Here is a 16960-nt window from a genome sequence, read left to right on the forward strand (position 1 = left end):
GCCAGCCGCTGGCACAAGGCGCCGGGCGGACGGGCTATGCACGATAAGGCGAGGGAGTCATACAGAGATACATGCATTATGCATGAGATATGCAGAACTAGATTTTGGCGTGGTCGGCATCTCATACATTTAGCACTTGGTCCCTTCCGCCCATGCATCTTGCGCCTTTTTTTTTGCTCGGACTTGTTGCGTGAGGTCGGATGAGTGATGGTCGACGCCTCGTTGGTCAGTGGGTCAGTCAGCTGGTTGAGCGAGGCATGTGTACGCCATAGGCGGCAGGCCATATACACAAGGCCATCCTAACAACCTCACCGCCCTCGCTTCCACCAGGGGCCTCGGCTGCACGCCGATTGTACAACGATGACACGCCCGCTGTTCGCTGCTGTCGCCCGCTCCGCTCGCCGGCGGGAGCACCTGCTCGAGTTGAAGCAGCGCTCGCTGGCCACAAATGCGTCGTCTACAAGCAGCAGCGCCGAGCAAAAGCCGCAGACGTTCATCGAAAAGATCGTCCAGCGCTATGCCGTCGATTTGCGGCCGGCGCAAACAGTCAAGGCCGGCGACTATGTCTCCATCCGCCCAAACGTCGTCATGACCCACGACAACACTGGTCCGTGCATCTCCAAGTGAGTGCGCTGCTAGGACGAACGCTGCAGCCACCGATGGATCACTGAAACGCCTCTTCTCTCTGCAGATTCCGATCGATCGGTGCAACACGTATCCGGAATGCGTCGCAGGTGGTCTTTGCGCTGGACCACGACGTGCAAAACAAATCGGCCAAGAACCTGGAAAAATACAGCAAGATCGAGTCGTTTGCGCGCGAGCAGGGAGTCGACTTCTACCCGGCCGGCCGCGGGATCGGGCACCAGGTGATGGTCGAGGAGGGCTACGCGTTCCCGCACACGCTCGCCGTCGCGTCCGACTCGCACTCGAACATGTACGGCGGCGTCGGCTGCCTCGGCACCCCCGTCGTGCGCACCGACGCCGCCGCCATCTGGGCTACCGGCCAGACCTGGTGGCAGATCCCCGAGCAGGTCAAGGTTGAGCTTGTCGGTGCGCTTCCGCCTGGTGTTACCGGAAAGGATGTGATTGTCGCGCTTTGCGGCTACTTTAACCAGGACCAGGTTCTCAACGCCGCCATCGAGTTTGGCGGCTCCGGCTTGGGCTCGCTCTCGGTTGACGAGCGCCTGGCCATCGCCAACATGACCACCGAGTGGGGTGCCCTCGCGGGTGTCTTCCCCGTCGACAACACGACATTGAACTGGTACGAGGTGCTGGTGCGCAAGATGGACAAGCTGCACTTTCACATGGGCTCCTCGCCGCTGCGCTCGGCTTCGCATCTCCGCCTCAACATGGAACGCCTTGAGCATCTGAGCCGCGACCCACTTCGCGCCGACGCCGATGCAGCCTACTCTAAAGTCCTCCGCTTCGACCTTTCCACGCTCGTCCCGCACGTCTCGGGCCCAAACAGCGTCAAGGTCAGCACGCCGCTGACGACGCTGGCCGCGCGCAACATTGCAATCCACAAGGCATACCTCGTCTCATGTGTCAACTCGCGCGCGTCAGATCTCAAGGCCGCTGCGGATGTAATTCGAGGCAAGAAGGTCGCACCCGGCGTCGAATTTTACGTCGCCGCCGCGTCGTCCATCGTCCAGCGCGAGGCCGAGGATGCCGGCGACTGGGGTGCACTGATGGCCGCTGGTGCGCGGCCCCTGCCCGCTGGCTGCGGGCCCTGCATCGGTCTCGGCATCGGCCTGCTCGAAGACGGCCAGGTCGGCATCAGCGCGACGAATCGCAACTACAAGGGCCGCATGGGCAGTCCCAACGCGCAGGCCTACCTGGCCAGCCCCGCCGTAGTCGCTGCATCCGCCATCGAGGGAAAGATCTGCGGGCCAACAGACTTGGACCCCGCGCTCCTTCCCGCGCCCGATGCACTCCAGTTCAGCATCTCGTACCCGGGGCGCACAGCGTCCGAGCTCGGCTCCGGGCCCGATCCGACCTCTGTTGCCTCTGCCGCCGTCACCGCTACCAGCGAGCCAGAGGAGGACCTGCTGCTGGGAGACTTTCCACGCGTCTTTGCTGGCCCGCTGATCTTTGCGCCGCAGGACAATCTCAACACTGACGCGCTCTACCCGGGCAAGTACACGTATCAGGACGACATCACGCCCTCCAAGCAGGCGGAGGTCGTCATGGAGAACTACGACCCGGGATTTGCCGCCGTCGTCGCGAGGCTGCGCGAGGAGCAAGGCGGCGCCGTGGCAGCTACACCGGCACAAGCCGATGCCGGAACGAGGCGCGGCGTTGTCCTCGTTGGCGGGTACAACTTTGGGACGGGCAGCTCGCGCGAGCAAGCCGCAACAGCCCTAAAACACGCGGGCATCCCGCTCGTGCTCGCGGGGAGCTTTGGGGATATTTTCAAGCGCAACGCGATCAACAACGGCCTTGTGTGCCTCGAGTGTCCCGAGCTGGTCGAGGATTTGACGCGCGAGTACGCCAAGGATGGACAGCGCGGGAATGGCGGCAAGCGGCCAGGTGAGGTATCGGTGCTACTGCGTGATAGCGACGTCAGCGTTAGCAGCGTCGATGGTCGTGTGCGTTTGCACATGCAGGAAGATGGCGTTCCTACCGAGCGCACTTACGTCACGCGGCCCGCCGGCGTCGGACGCAGCGTGCAGGAGATTTTTGTCGCCGGCGGACTCGAGGCGTGGGTCAAGCAGCGATTGTAAATGAAGCGCAAAATACCAGATTTTGCTCGTAGAGCTGTGGAAGGCTCGCATGGTCATTGCTGCATGCAACCATTTCATTACATTAAGGGGCCGTTTCCTTTTTGGCAGGTGTTAAATTACTTGACTTCCATCCATGTCCCGCACAGGGGACATTGATCATCTATGAGAAGCCGACGCGGTTGTTGGTGTAGTCAAAGGTGACCACAGTGTTGCGAAAGAGAGGGTCGCCAGTGATCCAGGCGGAGTAGCCGATGTCCTCGCCGACGATGGAGAGAACGCAGGAGCCGCTGTTTGTTGTGCCGAACGTGGCGGTCGCGGAGGAGAGGGTGATGGACTTGCTGCCGTAGTTGAAGGTGACCTGCGGGGTCGACGAGCAGTCGTATGACGCGTAGAGCGTCGAGTCTTGCGTGAAGGTCGATAGACCGAGCTGACTGAAGAGCTTTTTCGCCGCCGAGGTTGGCGCAACGATGAGCGTTGTGCCCGAGTCGACGACGGACTGGAAGTTTTGCCCGTTCACACTCGCTGCAACTTGCCAGTAGCCGACGTCGGACGACAGCGAGGTGTACGTGGGACTTGAGCCGGCAGCGCCGAGGATGAGCGTTGAGCCGCTGGTGCGTAGCTTTATGTTGAACACGGGGCTGATCTTGCCCTGGTCTGATAGCGACTTCCACAACGGCTCCTGCTCCGGGAAGTTGGACAGCTGCGGCAAGCCCATACCTGCGAGCGCATTGGCGCCGTCACCGATGAAGTTGTTGTCGCCCGCCCTCCCGATCGTTACGCCCGTTGCGGTCAGGCCGCCCACGGTCGCCGTATCGGTGTAGATGGGGCCCGAAGCTGCGAGCGAGTGAAGGCGACCCTCAGTCAGTAAGGGGCTCGAATCATTTGCTGTGCTGCCAGCGGAACGGGATCACCTGTTGTGCCATCACCGTAGGAGACCTGAAAGGTGTTGCCGGTGTTCGTGGAGGTGGACGACTTGGACGGGTTGTATGCGCCATTATTGGCGACGAAGTCGCTGCTGCCCGTGTCAAAGTCAACGCTCAGGCTTTGCGCAGGGGTACCGATGTTAACGGTGCCGGTCCACAGCTCCTCGGAGCTCTGGTCGGTGAGCGGGACGGTGCCGGTGTTGCGCTTGTTCTTGTTGGCTGTCTTGTCGTACTTGGCCTTGAGCGCCTGCATGTGCTGCGTTACCTTGGTGAAGTCGATGAGGTTGCTTCCGGGGATGAGCAGCGCACCGGCACGTTTGCTCAGCGGGACCTCCAGCGTTTTGGCTGGCGTTGTAGCCGGTGCAGCCGAGACGAACGAGACGGTGGCCAGCGCGGCGGCGAGGATTGGCGCCTTGAGTTGCATGATGGAAATAATTCAGAGGTGAGCAGAAGGGGAAGGAAGGGCGAAGTCGATGGACACTAGAGGGGGAGAGGATGGGGTGAAGGGAAAAGGGACTCGAGGATACGGACGATGGCGGTCGCCTGTTTATATATCATCACGGACCCCTACGAAACAAGCTTACACGGGAAGCATGCGCTTGCACAGCACCTTGTTACCAAGTACGAATCCGTGAATGGTGTCGATACGCTAGCATATGATGCGATTGGCGATATCGCATCCGTGTGGTAACCGCAGATCGCAATAAGTCACAGCCGCCCACGTGTCTCACTCACTCACCTACGTCACGAGCCACGCGGTCTTCCTTCGCCAGTACAGTATGGAGCCCCATCCTGGCGACGAATGCTGCATGAGACGATGGGCAACATGGATCCGGAAACGTGTACGATGCACTACACGCTTTGGACTGCAACGCGGTGCGGGTGTCCAAACGCCAACCACCAATCAAATGCACCATCGCTCCATGTGGGAAGTGTCAGAGTTGTGCCGGTAACTGTTAGTACGTATGACCAAGTACGTAGGGTATTAATTTATTGGGTCTAAAATGGTACAGGAAAGATCGCAGCATGCGTCCGCCCCGCGGTCAGTGGACAGTGGTTAGCGGGGGGCTGGCAGCACAGTTGTATTTTTTGCTTTCGTACACAAAATATATATGACAGAAACCTGCGGATGCGGCCCAGTTGGCAAAGAAATCGGCGGAACAGGCGGCACGAGGCGGTGGGAGCAAAAGACTGCGCCCAACCACGGGCACTGAAACACGCTACCGTGGTTCGCTGGCGCCTCGGGCGGCGATAGCCAATACATGAAGAGCAAGATGGCGTGAAACAGCTGGGAGAACACGGAGAGTATGACCTTCGCGCCAGTTAGTGCCTATCTTTATTGTGCCTATCTCTATCTGGGGTAACGGAGGCACATGAGGGGCAGCCAGCAACGCATGCGGACCGGATGCAGTAAGGTACGCACCCACTCGTGTGCGAGGGCCAAATGCGTTTGGCGCTAGTGCCTTTTGCAAAAGATGCTAAAAGGAGTACACTGGCGCAGTGTATGGCTGTTGCCTCCTCAGCACTGCTCGAGTGTCCACCCTCTGTCGGAAGAGTCGACCGCAGGGAACATCAGCAAAGGAACATGAGGCCAGGTGGTACCTAGACTCGAATCAACGTGGCACGATTTTTTTTTTATTTTGTATTACTCATCGTGTGCTTTCTATATCAGGCCACGGCGGGCAGGTGTGTGCGGTGCATGGCGAGAGCCCATGCTGGGGCTTGGAGAGCAACAAAGCACTGCAGGTGAACAGCGAAGTGTAAGCAGAGGAAAAGCACCGAGCGCTGCAGAGACCCAGAAAACATGCCTGTTTGAATTTGCAGACCAGATGCGGCATGGAACAAATGCGACATTCTTGATTCTTTCGAAGGTGAAATCCATTTCTGTGTGTGCGTTTACGAGACTGATCCGGGTAGAAGCAAACCAGGTCAAAAATGAAAAGTGATTGCACCCGCAACCAACAGGTATACGTCGTCCGGTGTATACGTGCACCTGGAACCAGGTGTCCAGTATCAGGAAGTGATTCCGGGTGGAACCACCTTTACCAGTTTCCCACTGGTAAAGGTTGGGGCAGCCCCCGAGGTGATGTCACGTACAGAAAAGTGGGTTCGTAGGCCTCAGAGGAGTTGTCAATCCACCACTCGCTCAGTCTGCTGGACCCAAATGCGCAATATCAGCGAGAAACTCGATACCTGGACCATGCTTTGGCTTCCAACACCGAAAAATTCTCGACGACGGCAGGAGGACAAGCCACCTGAACAACTGATTCCAGCGCCCGGCCTATTCTAAATACAAAAAAAATGTTTTAGTCCGGCGATTGCCTTTCTTAAAGGAAATCTGCATAGTCTGCAGATGAGCAAAAAAAATGCGATCCATGCTGGGCTCGAACCAGCGACCTCTCGATGTCGCTTGGAATACAGTTGTATGCGCAAGATTAACAGTCGAACGCTGCTAGCCAACTGAGCTAATGGATCGTCTTTTGAGCACGGCAATAGTACATACTTGAAACATCTGGCTCTCCGTTTGGTAACAGCGAGCCTGTATTTTGTTTCGCGGGTATGCCACCGTGCATGCATAGGGAGGCCCTGTAAGCGCGGAACGGGTTAGCGATGGACTAGTCTGGTATGACTATGTCAAAAAGACAAAGATCACAGAGTGTGGATTGCGCTGTACTCTGCTCAGCACGAAGGCGACGCTAGTACGAGAGCAAGGTGATAGGTAGCGTGATTGCCCAAGAAGCCGGTGATCCTGAATAAAGGAAGTGCTGCTATTTACAGACACTCAAGTTGATTCCGACGTGTGAAGTCGGCATAGTGGTAGTATATATTGGGAAAGGAGAAGGAGATGCCATTATGCGCATAAATGAAAGGCGTCATGTGTGTAGCAGCATCGAGTAGGGCACAAAGGATAGGTTTGATCGTGTTAGGTAAGGGAACCAGCAACTCCCTGCAACAACTTTCTATCGTGACATCGTCCATGGCCTCTTCGCCATTACCTCCTGGCTCTTCTAGACGTTCCACGATCAAGCAATTGCGTTCCTTCTTGGGTACAACATGATGTTATAGACAGTCCTGGGCGAGGCAGGCCAAAATCGCTGCGCCTTGCACTAATGCGCGACGCACGAGCTTTCGTCACTCCAAGCATGATGGCCACAGACCTCTTGTGGTTACTAAGGATATGCCTCTCAAGCATAATGAATTCAGAAACTTTCTATGTCCTGTTGCACGCAACAAGGAGCGCAGCAGCTTGATCGTGGCCGGCACTTCCCAGTTAGCGATGGCCTCGACTTTGGTGGTATCAGTTTTGATGCCCTTGGGTATTAGGATCATCTCAAGGAGGTAAAGCTGTTGGCGGAACAACTTCCACTTTTTCCGAGACTCCAGCCTGTGCACACGTAGCCCGGCCAAAAGGTCCGGGACGTGCTTTTTGTGTTCCTCCTCCGTCTTCGAGAACTCGGCATGCCATCGAGATACACCCTGCAGGTGCGGTCGATCATTGCTCCCAATATGCAATTTACCATCCCCTGGAAGGTAGTCGGCGAGTTGGTCAGCCCCATGGGCATCACAGCCCACTAGTTCAAGCCATAGCGGGCGATGAAAGCAGTTTCAGCCCTGTCTTCCGCTCGCTGCCACGCCCCCCAAAGCCCTTGATGAGATCCAAAGTCGTGATGAACCTCGCGCCATGCAGCATGATGGAACAATCATCGATTCGAGCCAAAGGGTACGAGTATTTGGCGGTTACGTCACTGAGGCAGCGATAGTCAAAAACACACACAGGGCACCCTGAGTATCAGGCCGGGGCATGAGCAGCAGTGGACTGGCCCACTGGGCAGAACCAGCTGGTTCGATCAATCCTTTCAGTGTATACTCATCGATGAATTGTCGAATAGCTTCATACTCCCGTAACGATCTTGGGCATCCATGTTGGCGAAGGCTTTGCTTGCTGGCGACCTCGATGGTGTGACCCCAGGTCGGGTCGGTGGGATACGCGGCTCAGCAACGATGCTGGGAAACTGGAGTTGAAAGCAGGAGCGCCATCTTGCGTTGCCATCGGCGGTACTGACGGCAGCAGTGTGGAGAGCTGGATTGATGAGGTTGAGGTGCAAGTTCCCCTGCTCTCAATCATGCTGCATGCGATGTACAGCCACCCATGGGAAACCAAAGATCACGTCAGCATTCTCGATAATGAGGTCCGGGCTCACCTCAAACTCTGTATGCTCCTGGAGATCTCCCACGCTGACTTGCACAACTTCTTCGACCGACCGTGTCGTGACCTCATTTAGTGTCTGTCGAATGCGCTTGCGGCGACCTTGTGTTTTCAGGCCTAGTATTGCAGCGACATGCGCGGACATGACGTTGGCGTCGGTTCCCGAGTCCAACAACGCCTAAACTGGAAGACCGTCAGGAGTTGCTTGCAGCATCGGCCGGCCCGTAGAAACATATAGAGACGTAGGGTTGGCGAGGCTGACAGTGTTACCAAAGGTGTCTGTGCTTGCCTGCGTGTCCTCCTGCTTGACGCTGAGAGCGGTCAGTTGACGATCCCGGTTCATGTTGCCTTGCCGGTGATCCTCGGAAGCCGGGTCCGCGCGCTTGTGCTCTTTCTCAGTGCAGTCCAACGAACTCTGCGCCGGTGGGGTGGCCAGACTGCTGCACACGGCAGTGTCTGCGAGAGCACGTGAACAACCCCTGGGTTCGCCGGAGACCTCGGCTTAGGCGTATAGATGTCACCACGACTCATGGGAGCCGCATGTGCCAGCATCACGGCTACGCTTGAGTCGTCGGAGTCATGTGTTGTAGTATGGTAAGTGACTCAGCGAGCTTCCGGGAGGGGTGCTAGCAGATGTTTGATCAGGGCCGCCTCCTATCGCTCATGCCGCGGCAGTCGGTGCATCAGGTGATGCAAAGTCCGTGTGCTAAGTATGGTCGCCCTTGACGCGCAAGTCTCAGAATCATCAAACGACTCTCGCTGGTCTCTGGGCATGGGCGTACTGACGCCGTAATTCGCTTTTGAAGGTACCTCAGGGTAAGTTCGACTACCCGAACGAGAGTCTCAGGGACCATTGCGAGCTAAAGGCTGCGTCCCTAAGATTGCCAGCTGCCGTAGCGGGTTTCTCGTTCAGGTAGGTCAGGCCCATGAGCACGAACTCGGCCTCACACAAAGCCACCCACGCTCCTGGATCATCTTGCGGTGAAATGGGGCGGACTGCACCTTCGGCAGCTTGAAACGCAGCTGGCGCACGTTGCCCTTGGTGACCTCTTTCTACTACGGGTCGGACTTGGGCACTTGTTCTGAGTCACTTGGCGTCACCATGTGTATCGTATGCTTCAGCTCTCCCAGCTCCAATCGCAGGTTATGGAGCTCAAGCTCAAGCGCCTGACAGTTGTCTTTGACATTATGAATTGCAGCCTGTAGATAACCTTTATTTTTGCAATCGTATCAAGTCCACCGCCTTCTGGCCAGTCTTGACTCGTCTTCCGTCGCGATCGGAGTACGAGTTCCTTGACACTTCCTGGCCCACAGAAGTTGACTTGCTTGAGAGCGGAAGCGTCCTTCTGGCTTCTGCGATACGGCTACCAGACGGTGATTGATATTTCGAGCAATTGACCTTACGCGGTGATAGTCGCTGACTGCAACTGCAGTTGTCGTGTCCAGGATCTCGCGAATGGCCTGCAAAAGCAATTCGCCAAGTGAAAGTACATGTAGAGGTTGTGTATCTGAGCAAACTTGGACCCTCTCCATTTTGCGGAGTAATTATATGCAATGCTCTTCACATAGATTCCAATTCCATTCCCTTGCTTGAATTGGGCGGCACCACCTTCACCACTGCGCCGGACTCGGGTGGATCAGGGCAAAGCGGCTAAAGTCGTCCTTCTGTCGATCTCGAGGAGTCTACGCGCGAATGCCACCAAAGAGAAAGTGGATGTCGTATGCGAGACGTTACTGCTGAAGGCTGCAAGAAAGCGGCAAAAGGGAGACACGAAGCGAGAATGTGTGATGGCTGTTGGACGTGTGCTTCAATGATGCCCAGCGAGAAGAGTGACGTGGCGGAAACATGCAAGTACGCAATTATCTAACGACAGAGTCCCTTGGGAACATCAGATACTGGTGAGATTCCGTTTACAAGTGTTGTATGACACGTGAGATTCCCTTGAGGGACATCACATATACACATGAGTCCTCGAAATTACGTAAAAACATGTGAGTGGCCATTTGATGGGGCTTACAGGGACTCTCCGCGGAGTGGCGCCTGAATGTCAGGATCACGAGTGAGCCCGCAAGAGTTCCGGGAAATCCCGCCTTAGTCAGTGGCAATTCGGGGAAGGAAGGTGTTTAGGGCCGAAATTTTGCGGGATCGCGGGAATTCCGAGCGAGAAGTCGAGTCAAAGGTGAAAGGGTTGAAAGGCTGGCATACTGGACGCACGGACAGGGACGAGGTTTTGGAGGTCCTTTCCGAAAGCCGACACCGGAGGAAGGAGCACACAACTATCGGCAGGTGGCTCTCTGAGTAATGGCATTGCCAGGATGCCAGCCGACGAGGCAAGAAAGCTCTTGGCGCAGCAGCAAGAATACGTACGAGAGAACGCCAACCGTTGGCCGTGGCTGCTGATCTACAGTCTCCGCGTGGAATCCTTTTTGGCTTAACTGCACGACCAAAAGGTTTGGATCCAAGCCGCACGGCAGCGATATTCCTTCGCCTTTGCTCGAATTCAACTAGAGATCACTAGCTAGACAACAGAGGTACACCTCCCAAATAGCGGAGGCAGGGAAACCAGGGTAAATCGATAATAGCAACGATGCCGCAAGGGCGGCAGATCCCTGTGCCTTCAGCTCGGGAGACGGAGCGACAACAGCAACAACCGCGGAGAAGAGGAAGCGGTAAAGATGGAAGAGGCAGCGAGCAGCCACCTTGGAGGAGCAGTCTGTGCGTACCCTTTCGTTGATTTCGTTTTCGGCCGTACCTGTCCAGCGCCTTATCGCAGGATGCAGTACTGACCCTTGCACAATCGTGGGCTTTGCGTTCTTTGTCTCGACTGCATGCGCTATCATCGTCCCGGGTCAATCCCACGCAGAGATCTTGTATGGTCTTACTCGCGCTCTCAAGCCTTTTATGGTGACAACATCAGCACATCGCCCTCCTTTGTTGAGCACCACTGGGCGCGACGGCGGTTAGAGGGTGAGCGAGCGGGAGATGAGCACGCCTACGAAGATTCTTCGAACTTCGATTCGCAAGATGATGACGAGGAGGACGAGGACTGGCACGAGGAGGAGCGGGACAACATTTCGGAATCGGTAGCAGATGAGGAGGAAGAGGTGAACGGTGACCACAATAGGGAGTATAACGATGCAAGCGGATCGTCCGCAACAGCGTGGCCAGGCGAACAACTTCCTCCTAACTCGGTGCAGCGATCCAGCCTGCAGCAAAAACGCCGACTCTCTGCCAACAAGGCGCGTGCGGCTGCGCTAGCGGCGCGCAGCAGGCGGCTCCGATCTCTGGCAGACGATTCGGATTCAGTTGCGGACGGCGCCGCCGAAGACGCATTGGAAGAGGATGACAATCAGCGAAGGGAGCGCCGAGGACGAAGTCGCAGTCGTTCCCCAAAGCGTTTAGCCAGCAGCACGAGTCAGGATGGGCGAGGTAGTTTCGGTAGTACATGCCCCGGAAGCGGTGGCCCGCTCCTGTGCGGGTTTAAGGGCGAGCGTGGATGGCAAGCGCAGGCGCCGCTGCAAGAGAACGGTCTGCCAGTCGGCCGCCTCAGCCAGTCTAACCAGGCTGGAGGACCAAACGAGCGGACGCCCTTGTTAAAAGCGGCAGATTCACCAGCGGCAGCGGCGACCGGAACCGCCTCGGGATCTGCAAGCGGGGGAGGTGCGCTGCTGCAGCGCCAGCGATCCTTGCGAAAAGATGTGGCTGCACAATATGGAACCTCTACCTTTCTCCAAAGCTGGTTCAACACTCTCAATGCGCTCATCGGCGTTGGAATCTTGGCACTCCCGCTAGCATTCAGCTACGCTGGCTGGATTTTTGGGCCTTTGCTCTTCCTCCTTGCTGGGGCACTGACCAACTACACCGGCAAGATTCTCGCGCGCATCATGGCGCGCCAGCCGAGCTTGCGTACCTATGCGGATATAGGCAGCTATGCGTTCGGTCCGCGGGCCCGGTTGGCCGTCAGCGCACTGTTCTGCCTCGAGCTCTGGGCCGTTTGCGTCGCGTTGATTATCCTCTTTGCCGATAGCGCACAGGCGATTCTGCCGCCTACCCTGCCGGTTAACGCATACAAGGCCATCGGCCTGGCGTTCATCCTTCCCACCATCTTTCTGCCCCTTAACCTCCTCTCCCCTATCTCCGTCATCGGGATTGTGTCCACTTTTACGCTCTTCGCCGTCGTCCTCTCTGACGGCCTGATCAAGCAAGAGGCACCCGGCAGTCTGTGGCGCCCCGGCCCCATGACGCTATGGCCGCAATGGGACCGCCTGCCGCTGGCATTCGGGCTCATCATGTCCGGCTTTTCTTCGCATCCGGTCATCCCCTCGCTTGTCAAGGACATGCAAGATCCAGATCCACGCACCTTCGGGCGCATGCTCGATCTCGCGTACATCGCCGCTACTTTCGTCTATGTTGGCATGGGCGCAGTAGGATATGCCATGTTCGGTACGCACGTCAGCGACGAAATCACGCGCGACCTCGCGCGCACACCTGGCTTCCCAGCGACCCTGAATAGAATCGCGATCTGGCTGATCGTCATCAACCCGCTCGCCAAGTTTGCACTTGCCGCGCGACCCATCAACGCGACTGTCGAGGTACTGTTTGGCGTCGAAGCAAGCCAGGTGTGCACACAAATGCAATCCTGCAGAAAATCGTCTGCTCGCCGGAAGTCTGCCAGCAGCGGCAGGCGACGGTCGAGCAACGGGTACGCGTCCGGTGGTGTCGATGTGAACACAGGGTCCGGAGCTATATCTTCCAGCACGAGTGGTGCGAGCCTGGCGAACGGCATCGGGAATACTGGAAACGATGCGAATCCGCTGTCAGGCTCAAGAATCTCCCTCCGTGCTGCAGAGATGACATCGGAGTGGTCACCGTGCGTCAAGTCGTCATTACGCATCGGCATACGCGTCTCCATCGCCTGTCTCATCACTGTCACCGCGATAGGTAAGGTTGCGCGGCTCAGGTCACTCATGAGGGCTCGATTGGGAATCGATCGTACTGACTTCTCCTGAATTTGACTGGGCCGCAGTCCTACCCGGCTTCGAGAAGGTCATGGCATTCCTGGGCGCATTCCTCGCCTTTGCGACCTGTGTTTTCGGACCTTTGCTCGCGAGTGAGTAAGCACATGCGAACGAGCGCATTCCTTGATCATAGCGGACCTTCTCCTTGCCAGAGACTAACCTTACCTGTCTGCGATTCGAACCAGAACTCAAACTCTTCCACCGCGAAATGTCCTGGACTCGCATTGGGGTTGATATCTTCATCCTCTTTGTCTCGCTCGTCGCAGCAGCTACAGGTACCGCATGGGCCTTCCTTCCAGGTCGCAAAGAATGACGCACTCCCGGCACAAACCATCTGACGCCACATGCAATAACCATTTTTCTCCATGCATGACCTCCCCAGCTACGCGCGGGACTGTCTGCAATTTCTCGCCTAAGCCTAGAACACATTCTCCGCATTCATTTGCAGCTTCAGCAGCACCAAATAAAGGTCCGCCAATTTGTATCATGTATTTTCCACAATTGTCATACCCTTTTCTTAAATCATTCTTGGCTCACGCCATGCTGCGCTTCATGCTCACGAGTCAATTGTAAAAGTTACTGTGATTGAATCTTTCGTAGGCAGTCTTAAGCGCATAGTACTCTTGCTGCGCGTGGCGAAGGACAGCGACGAGTGTTGCGTCCGACGACTGATGACGCACAAACAAAAAGTTAAAGTCAGAACGAGGTGTTGTAATTTGCAGTGGAAACTGCTCCATCACCGCCCTTACCTTCTCCATCATGTCAAACGCCGCCTCTTCCTCGATAGCATTCCGTACCTGCAACCCTTCAATGCGGCGGCGGAAGAGAGTACACAGTCGCATGCTGGCACGATGCGCCGAATTCCCTACTCCAAAGTCCCCGATGTCATCTGCATTGACACTGGTGTCGGTAGCATTGCGCAAGAGGCTGATGGCGGCGTGATGAAAGAAAAATTCATCGACATCTTGTGCCTTGCCGCTTGCCAGCACCAGGGCTAAGCGCCATAGTTGGATGCTCGCTCGTCCTTCAGCATCGATGGCTACCACGGCAGTTGAGCCCGAATCACTCTCAATTATCTCGTGGAAGAGCGTATCACACGCTGCCTCCGCTGAAGTGACGGGTACATTGCAAGCGATCGTAAGTGCACGATGCAATGCTCCTATCTCTTCGCACTCGAACGCGGCGCCGAGCTGAAGCATTTCGGCATCTTGCTGTGGGTTCCAGGTGGAGCGATCGAATTCTGTGGCAATGTCCAGCGCAAAGCCGTAACGCAGGAGCAGCTCGGCGTTGCTTAGGCGGCCGTAGGTGTTGAAGACGTGCTCTCCAGCGCCAATGGGCCGCACAGCGCGGATGACGACAGGGTCGTCGTACAACTGTAGCGGTAGGTACTCGGAGGGTAGCGACGGTTGCTGCGGCGGCAGAGACGCTGACAGCAGGGGTTCAAGGGCATGCTTGCATCCCCGAGCTGCGAGTCTTCCGCAGTGCTGGCATACAGCGTCTTCGGACTCGAAATGCGCATGGTGGTCCTCGGCATGGTCGAAGATGTCAGCGACGGGGCACATGGACATTCCATGGTAGAGATCGACGACAAAGGCGCGTGAGGAGACGAGGGAGAATGCATTTTGGAAGGTGAGGTGAAGCACCTGCGTGAGGTTGGAACGACATTCACCCTTGTACCTGTGAAGTTCTCGCAGTTTGAAGCACCGAGGTGCGTCGTGAGAGCTGTTAGCGGCGTCAGACCATGTCAGAGCTCGAGATATTAGAGACATCCCCTGGTTCTGGAGGAACTCTTTTAAAACGTTGGCAGAGATTTCGGTCTGCAAGTGTTCATGGCTTCGTAAGCTCTCCAATCGGCTCATCGCCACCTTTCACTGTGAACTTCTCACTTCCATCCCCTTTGCGCGCTGTAGCAGCCGCTCCGCCTCTGTCCCGGCTAGCGCATGTCGCCTTTCGTCGCCCTCCGACCAAAAGTACGGTAGGTTCACCGCATCAGGTAGGCTCTGGAGGTAGCCCCAGAATCGCGAGTTAGGCCCGAGAAGGTATTCGAACAAGAGGCATAGCGCTAGGTTGAGGCCTTTGATGGACTCTGATGAGAAGACGTTGCACGCGCTTCCTAGACGTGTGAAGAGTTCAGATGTGCGGACGGAGAGTAGAGATCCCTTGGGACATACCATCACTGGGCAAATGTGGTCGTCGACGATGCAATCTGTCAAAGAAGGTGCGGCACACCAATATTTCCAGCTCGGGACTCACGGAAGGCATCGGCTTCGATAATACCGTGATCTTCCGATACAGCAAACCCCCATGCATCTGAAGAATGGTCGCCCTCAGCTTGCCTTTGTTCTGCGGCTGTCAGACCGTGCCCGGTGCGCAATTGGAGCCTGTCATCTATGATGACGTTGTTCCCTTCGCACCATTCTAAAAAGATAGCCGAGTTTCTATCCGTGTTCCAACCTTGTGGCATCGAGCGTCGCGGCGCGGGAAGAGAGGCTGATAGTCTCTTGCGTTGCTTCAGCGTGAGACATCGACGTGGGTAGCCATGGTAGTAGCCAGGCGTGTTACGTTCCTAGACTCGTCAAGAACGTGGGTGTTTAACATGTCCTCGAAAGATATGAAAATCATGGACTACGATGACAACAAACAGCAATTCTACACCCGCTACACAATGCGAAAAATTGCGTAGTCCACTCCATCAGTCAATAATGTACTTGCATGTGGAGCAATGGTGTGTTCAGCAACTCAGCAGATGCTGAGTTCTATAAGACACGCCATCTACAGCCTATCCACATATCAATCTTGTATAACAACTGAGGAGCATTTCTAGATCGTAGAGGAGGGTTAGCGATCACCGTCAATTTTCTCGGACTAGCCTCTTACCAAATCTCGTTGTTGTCTAACTCTCTTTCATTCACGTTCGAGCGGCACGGAAGAATATGTCAGCTTCTGAACTCGGGCTGGAGCTGTCTGACACTCCGATCCCAGGGCTGGACAAGGCTCTTGGCGACGGTCTGACGGAGCACCTGAATGAAGTAAAGTGAGGGACCAGTACCGCGAAGCTAATTCTCTTCGCCACATTGCGGTCAGCAGCTGACGTGCATCTGGGCATCACCTCGTCGCTGCTGCAGACCTGGTCTGGCATGGGAACGAAAAGAACTCCACATTGCGTACTACGCTCCCGAGGGGAGCGACGATAGCGCCGGGAAGTGGCTTACTGACAGCAACGGCAAGCGTACGGACGAGAAGCGCAAGATGCTCGCGGGTCTGTCGGGATATACGATCACCGGCCTCGTCTTCATCCGGCTGCTGTGGACCGATCCGTCTCTGCGCGGGCAGGGAATCGGCGATGCACTCATGCGGAAAGCGGAAGACGCAGGGATAGAGCGAGGCTGCGTGTCAATGTTTGTGGACACGATGAGCTTTCAGGCGCCAAGCTTTTACAGGCGGCTCGGCTACAAGGAGATTTATTCAATCGAACGTTGCTGGGGCTTGGACATACAGAGAATTTATTTCCAGAAAGATCTGCAGATTCAGGCAAATAGTTACTGAGCATGCAAATGCTTAGCACTGGCCGAATTGTTGCGAGTCCGAGTCGTTTCGAGGTGGAGACGCCGATCACATCAATGCATCCAACGCCCAAACAAAAAGGCGTCGAGCATTCGACATCCGGTGCAATCACCTGCACAGTCCACCTGCACTGGTTGCTGACATCAATTGAAGAGAGCGCAGTGTCTAAAAGGAGAGATGGCTTCACTTTCCGATGCTGCCCAACCATGCGAAGCCGCTGGCATCGGGGTAATCTCCGCCCAAAGCACTAGCCCTAGCTTGCGGACCGGTCTAGGATCACCGGAGGCAACCCCCTCCCCAAAGGCTGGCTGCCAAGCGGCGGCGGCGTCGCCTCAGGGCATGGAAAGGAGCTGTTTCTTGAGATAAATAGATTTCATTCGCTTTGGGGTCTACGTACAGATGATGCCAGCTCTTTGCCCTTGCAGGCCCGTGATTTGAACTGACGTTGAAGCGATAAGGTCCCACTGAGCCTTTTGACGTTTGCTCTGCTGGGCACTTCTGACTCCGGGAGGAACGTCCGAATA

At 56.2% G+C, this 16960-nt stretch overlaps 6 protein-coding genes and 1 non-coding gene across 7 annotated transcripts; 3 read left to right on the plus strand and 4 right to left on the minus strand.

The window, feature by feature from the left end:
* Positions 1 to 229: 229 nt before the first annotated feature.
* On the plus strand, positions 230 to 2757 carry K437DRAFT_276012 (putative LYS4-homoaconitase precursor). Its single transcript, XM_013385593.1, has 2 exons — positions 230 to 623; positions 692 to 2757. The coding sequence occupies exons 1-2, from the start codon at positions 361 to 363 to the stop codon at positions 2721 to 2723; spliced, it is 2295 nt and encodes a 764-aa protein (XP_013241047.1). The 5' UTR covers positions 230 to 360; the 3' UTR covers positions 2724 to 2757.
* A 46-nt stretch (positions 2758 to 2803) lies between these two features.
* K437DRAFT_11133 (acid protease) lies at positions 2804 to 4223 on the minus strand. The gene is made up of 2 exons (XM_013385577.1): positions 3635 to 4223; positions 2804 to 3557 (listed from the first exon to the last, which is right to left on the minus strand). Exons 1-2 carry the CDS (start codon positions 4068 to 4070, stop codon positions 2884 to 2886), a joined length of 1110 nt encoding a protein of 369 aa, XP_013241031.1. The 5' UTR covers positions 4071 to 4223; the 3' UTR covers positions 2804 to 2883.
* A 1792-nt stretch (positions 4224 to 6015) lies between these two features.
* Positions 6016 to 6121, minus strand: K437DRAFT_t53. Its single transcript has one exon. It is a non-coding gene; the product is annotated as a tRNA-Asn (tRNA).
* Positions 6122 to 6972: 851 nt separating this feature from the next.
* On the minus strand, positions 6973 to 7218 carry K437DRAFT_227980 (uncharacterized protein; the record flags this gene model as incomplete). The annotated part of the gene is made up of 1 exon (XM_013385594.1): positions 6973 to 7218. A coding segment is annotated over one exon (246 nt), but the record flags the coding sequence as incomplete, so codon positions are not given.
* Positions 7219 to 10441: 3223 nt separating this feature from the next.
* K437DRAFT_227989 (uncharacterized protein) lies at positions 10442 to 13185 on the plus strand (the record flags this gene model as incomplete). Its single annotated transcript, XM_013385595.1, has 5 exons — positions 10442 to 10569; positions 10718 to 11097; positions 11182 to 12795; positions 12881 to 12964; positions 13058 to 13185. The coding sequence occupies 5 exons, from the start codon at positions 10442 to 10444 to the stop codon at positions 13183 to 13185; spliced, it is 2334 nt and encodes a 777-aa protein (XP_013241049.1).
* Positions 13102 to 15474, minus strand: K437DRAFT_259059 (SET domain-containing protein). Its single transcript, XM_013385596.1, has 4 exons — positions 15126 to 15474; positions 14759 to 15048; positions 13622 to 14689; positions 13102 to 13540 (listed from the first exon to the last, which is right to left on the minus strand). The coding sequence occupies exons 2-4, from the start codon at positions 15044 to 15046 to the stop codon at positions 13436 to 13438; spliced, it is 1461 nt and encodes a 486-aa protein (XP_013241050.1). The 5' UTR covers positions 15047 to 15048; positions 15126 to 15474; the 3' UTR covers positions 13102 to 13435.
* Positions 15475 to 15650: 176 nt separating this feature from the next.
* On the plus strand, positions 15651 to 16690 carry K437DRAFT_259061 (acetyltransferase family protein). Its single transcript, XM_013385597.1, has one exon. The coding sequence runs from the start codon at positions 16122 to 16124 to the stop codon at positions 16416 to 16418; it is 297 nt and encodes a 98-aa protein (XP_013241051.1). The 5' UTR covers positions 15651 to 16121; the 3' UTR covers positions 16419 to 16690.
* The last annotated feature ends 270 nt before the right edge of the window (positions 16691 to 16960 follow it).

Source organism: Tilletiaria anomala (genome assembly GCF_000711695.1).
Source record: "Tilletiaria anomala UBC 951 chromosome Unknown K437scaffold_104, whole genome shotgun sequence".
NCBI classification, from domain to species: Eukaryota; Fungi; Basidiomycota; class Exobasidiomycetes; order Georgefischeriales; family Tilletiariaceae; genus Tilletiaria; species Tilletiaria anomala.

Bases quoted from the DNA above. Each gene is read 5' to 3' on its own strand.
- K437DRAFT_276012 (XM_013385593.1), top strand. From the start codon at position 361: ATGACACGCCCGCTGTTCGCTGCTGTCGCCCGCTCCGCTCGCCGGCGG. The intron at 624-691 runs GTGAGTGCGCTG...TTCTCTCTGCAG, and splicing joins ACTGGTCCGTGCATCTCCAA to ATTCCGATCGATCGGTGCAA.
- K437DRAFT_11133 (XM_013385577.1), bottom strand. From the start codon at position 4,070: ATGCAACTCAAGGCGCCAATCCTCGCCGCCGCGCTGGCCACCGTCTCG. The intron at 3,558-3,634 runs GTGATCCCGTTC...ACTCGCTCGCAG, and splicing joins CTACGGTGATGGCACAACAG to CTTCGGGCCCCATCTACACC.
- K437DRAFT_259059 (XM_013385596.1), bottom strand. From the start codon at position 15,046: ATGGTATGTCCCAAGGGATCTCTACTCTCCGTCCGCACATCTGAACTC. The intron at 14,690-14,758 runs GTGAGAAGTTCA...GAACACTTGCAG, and splicing joins AGCGCGCAAAGGGGATGGAA to ACCGAAATCTCTGCCAACGT. The intron at 13,541-13,621 runs GTAAGGGCGGTG...GTGCGTCATCAG, and splicing joins CGTTTGACATGATGGAGAAG to TCGTCGGACGCAACACTCGT.
- K437DRAFT_259061 (XM_013385597.1), top strand. From the start codon at position 16,122: ATGCTCGCGGGTCTGTCGGGATATACGATCACCGGCCTCGTCTTCATC.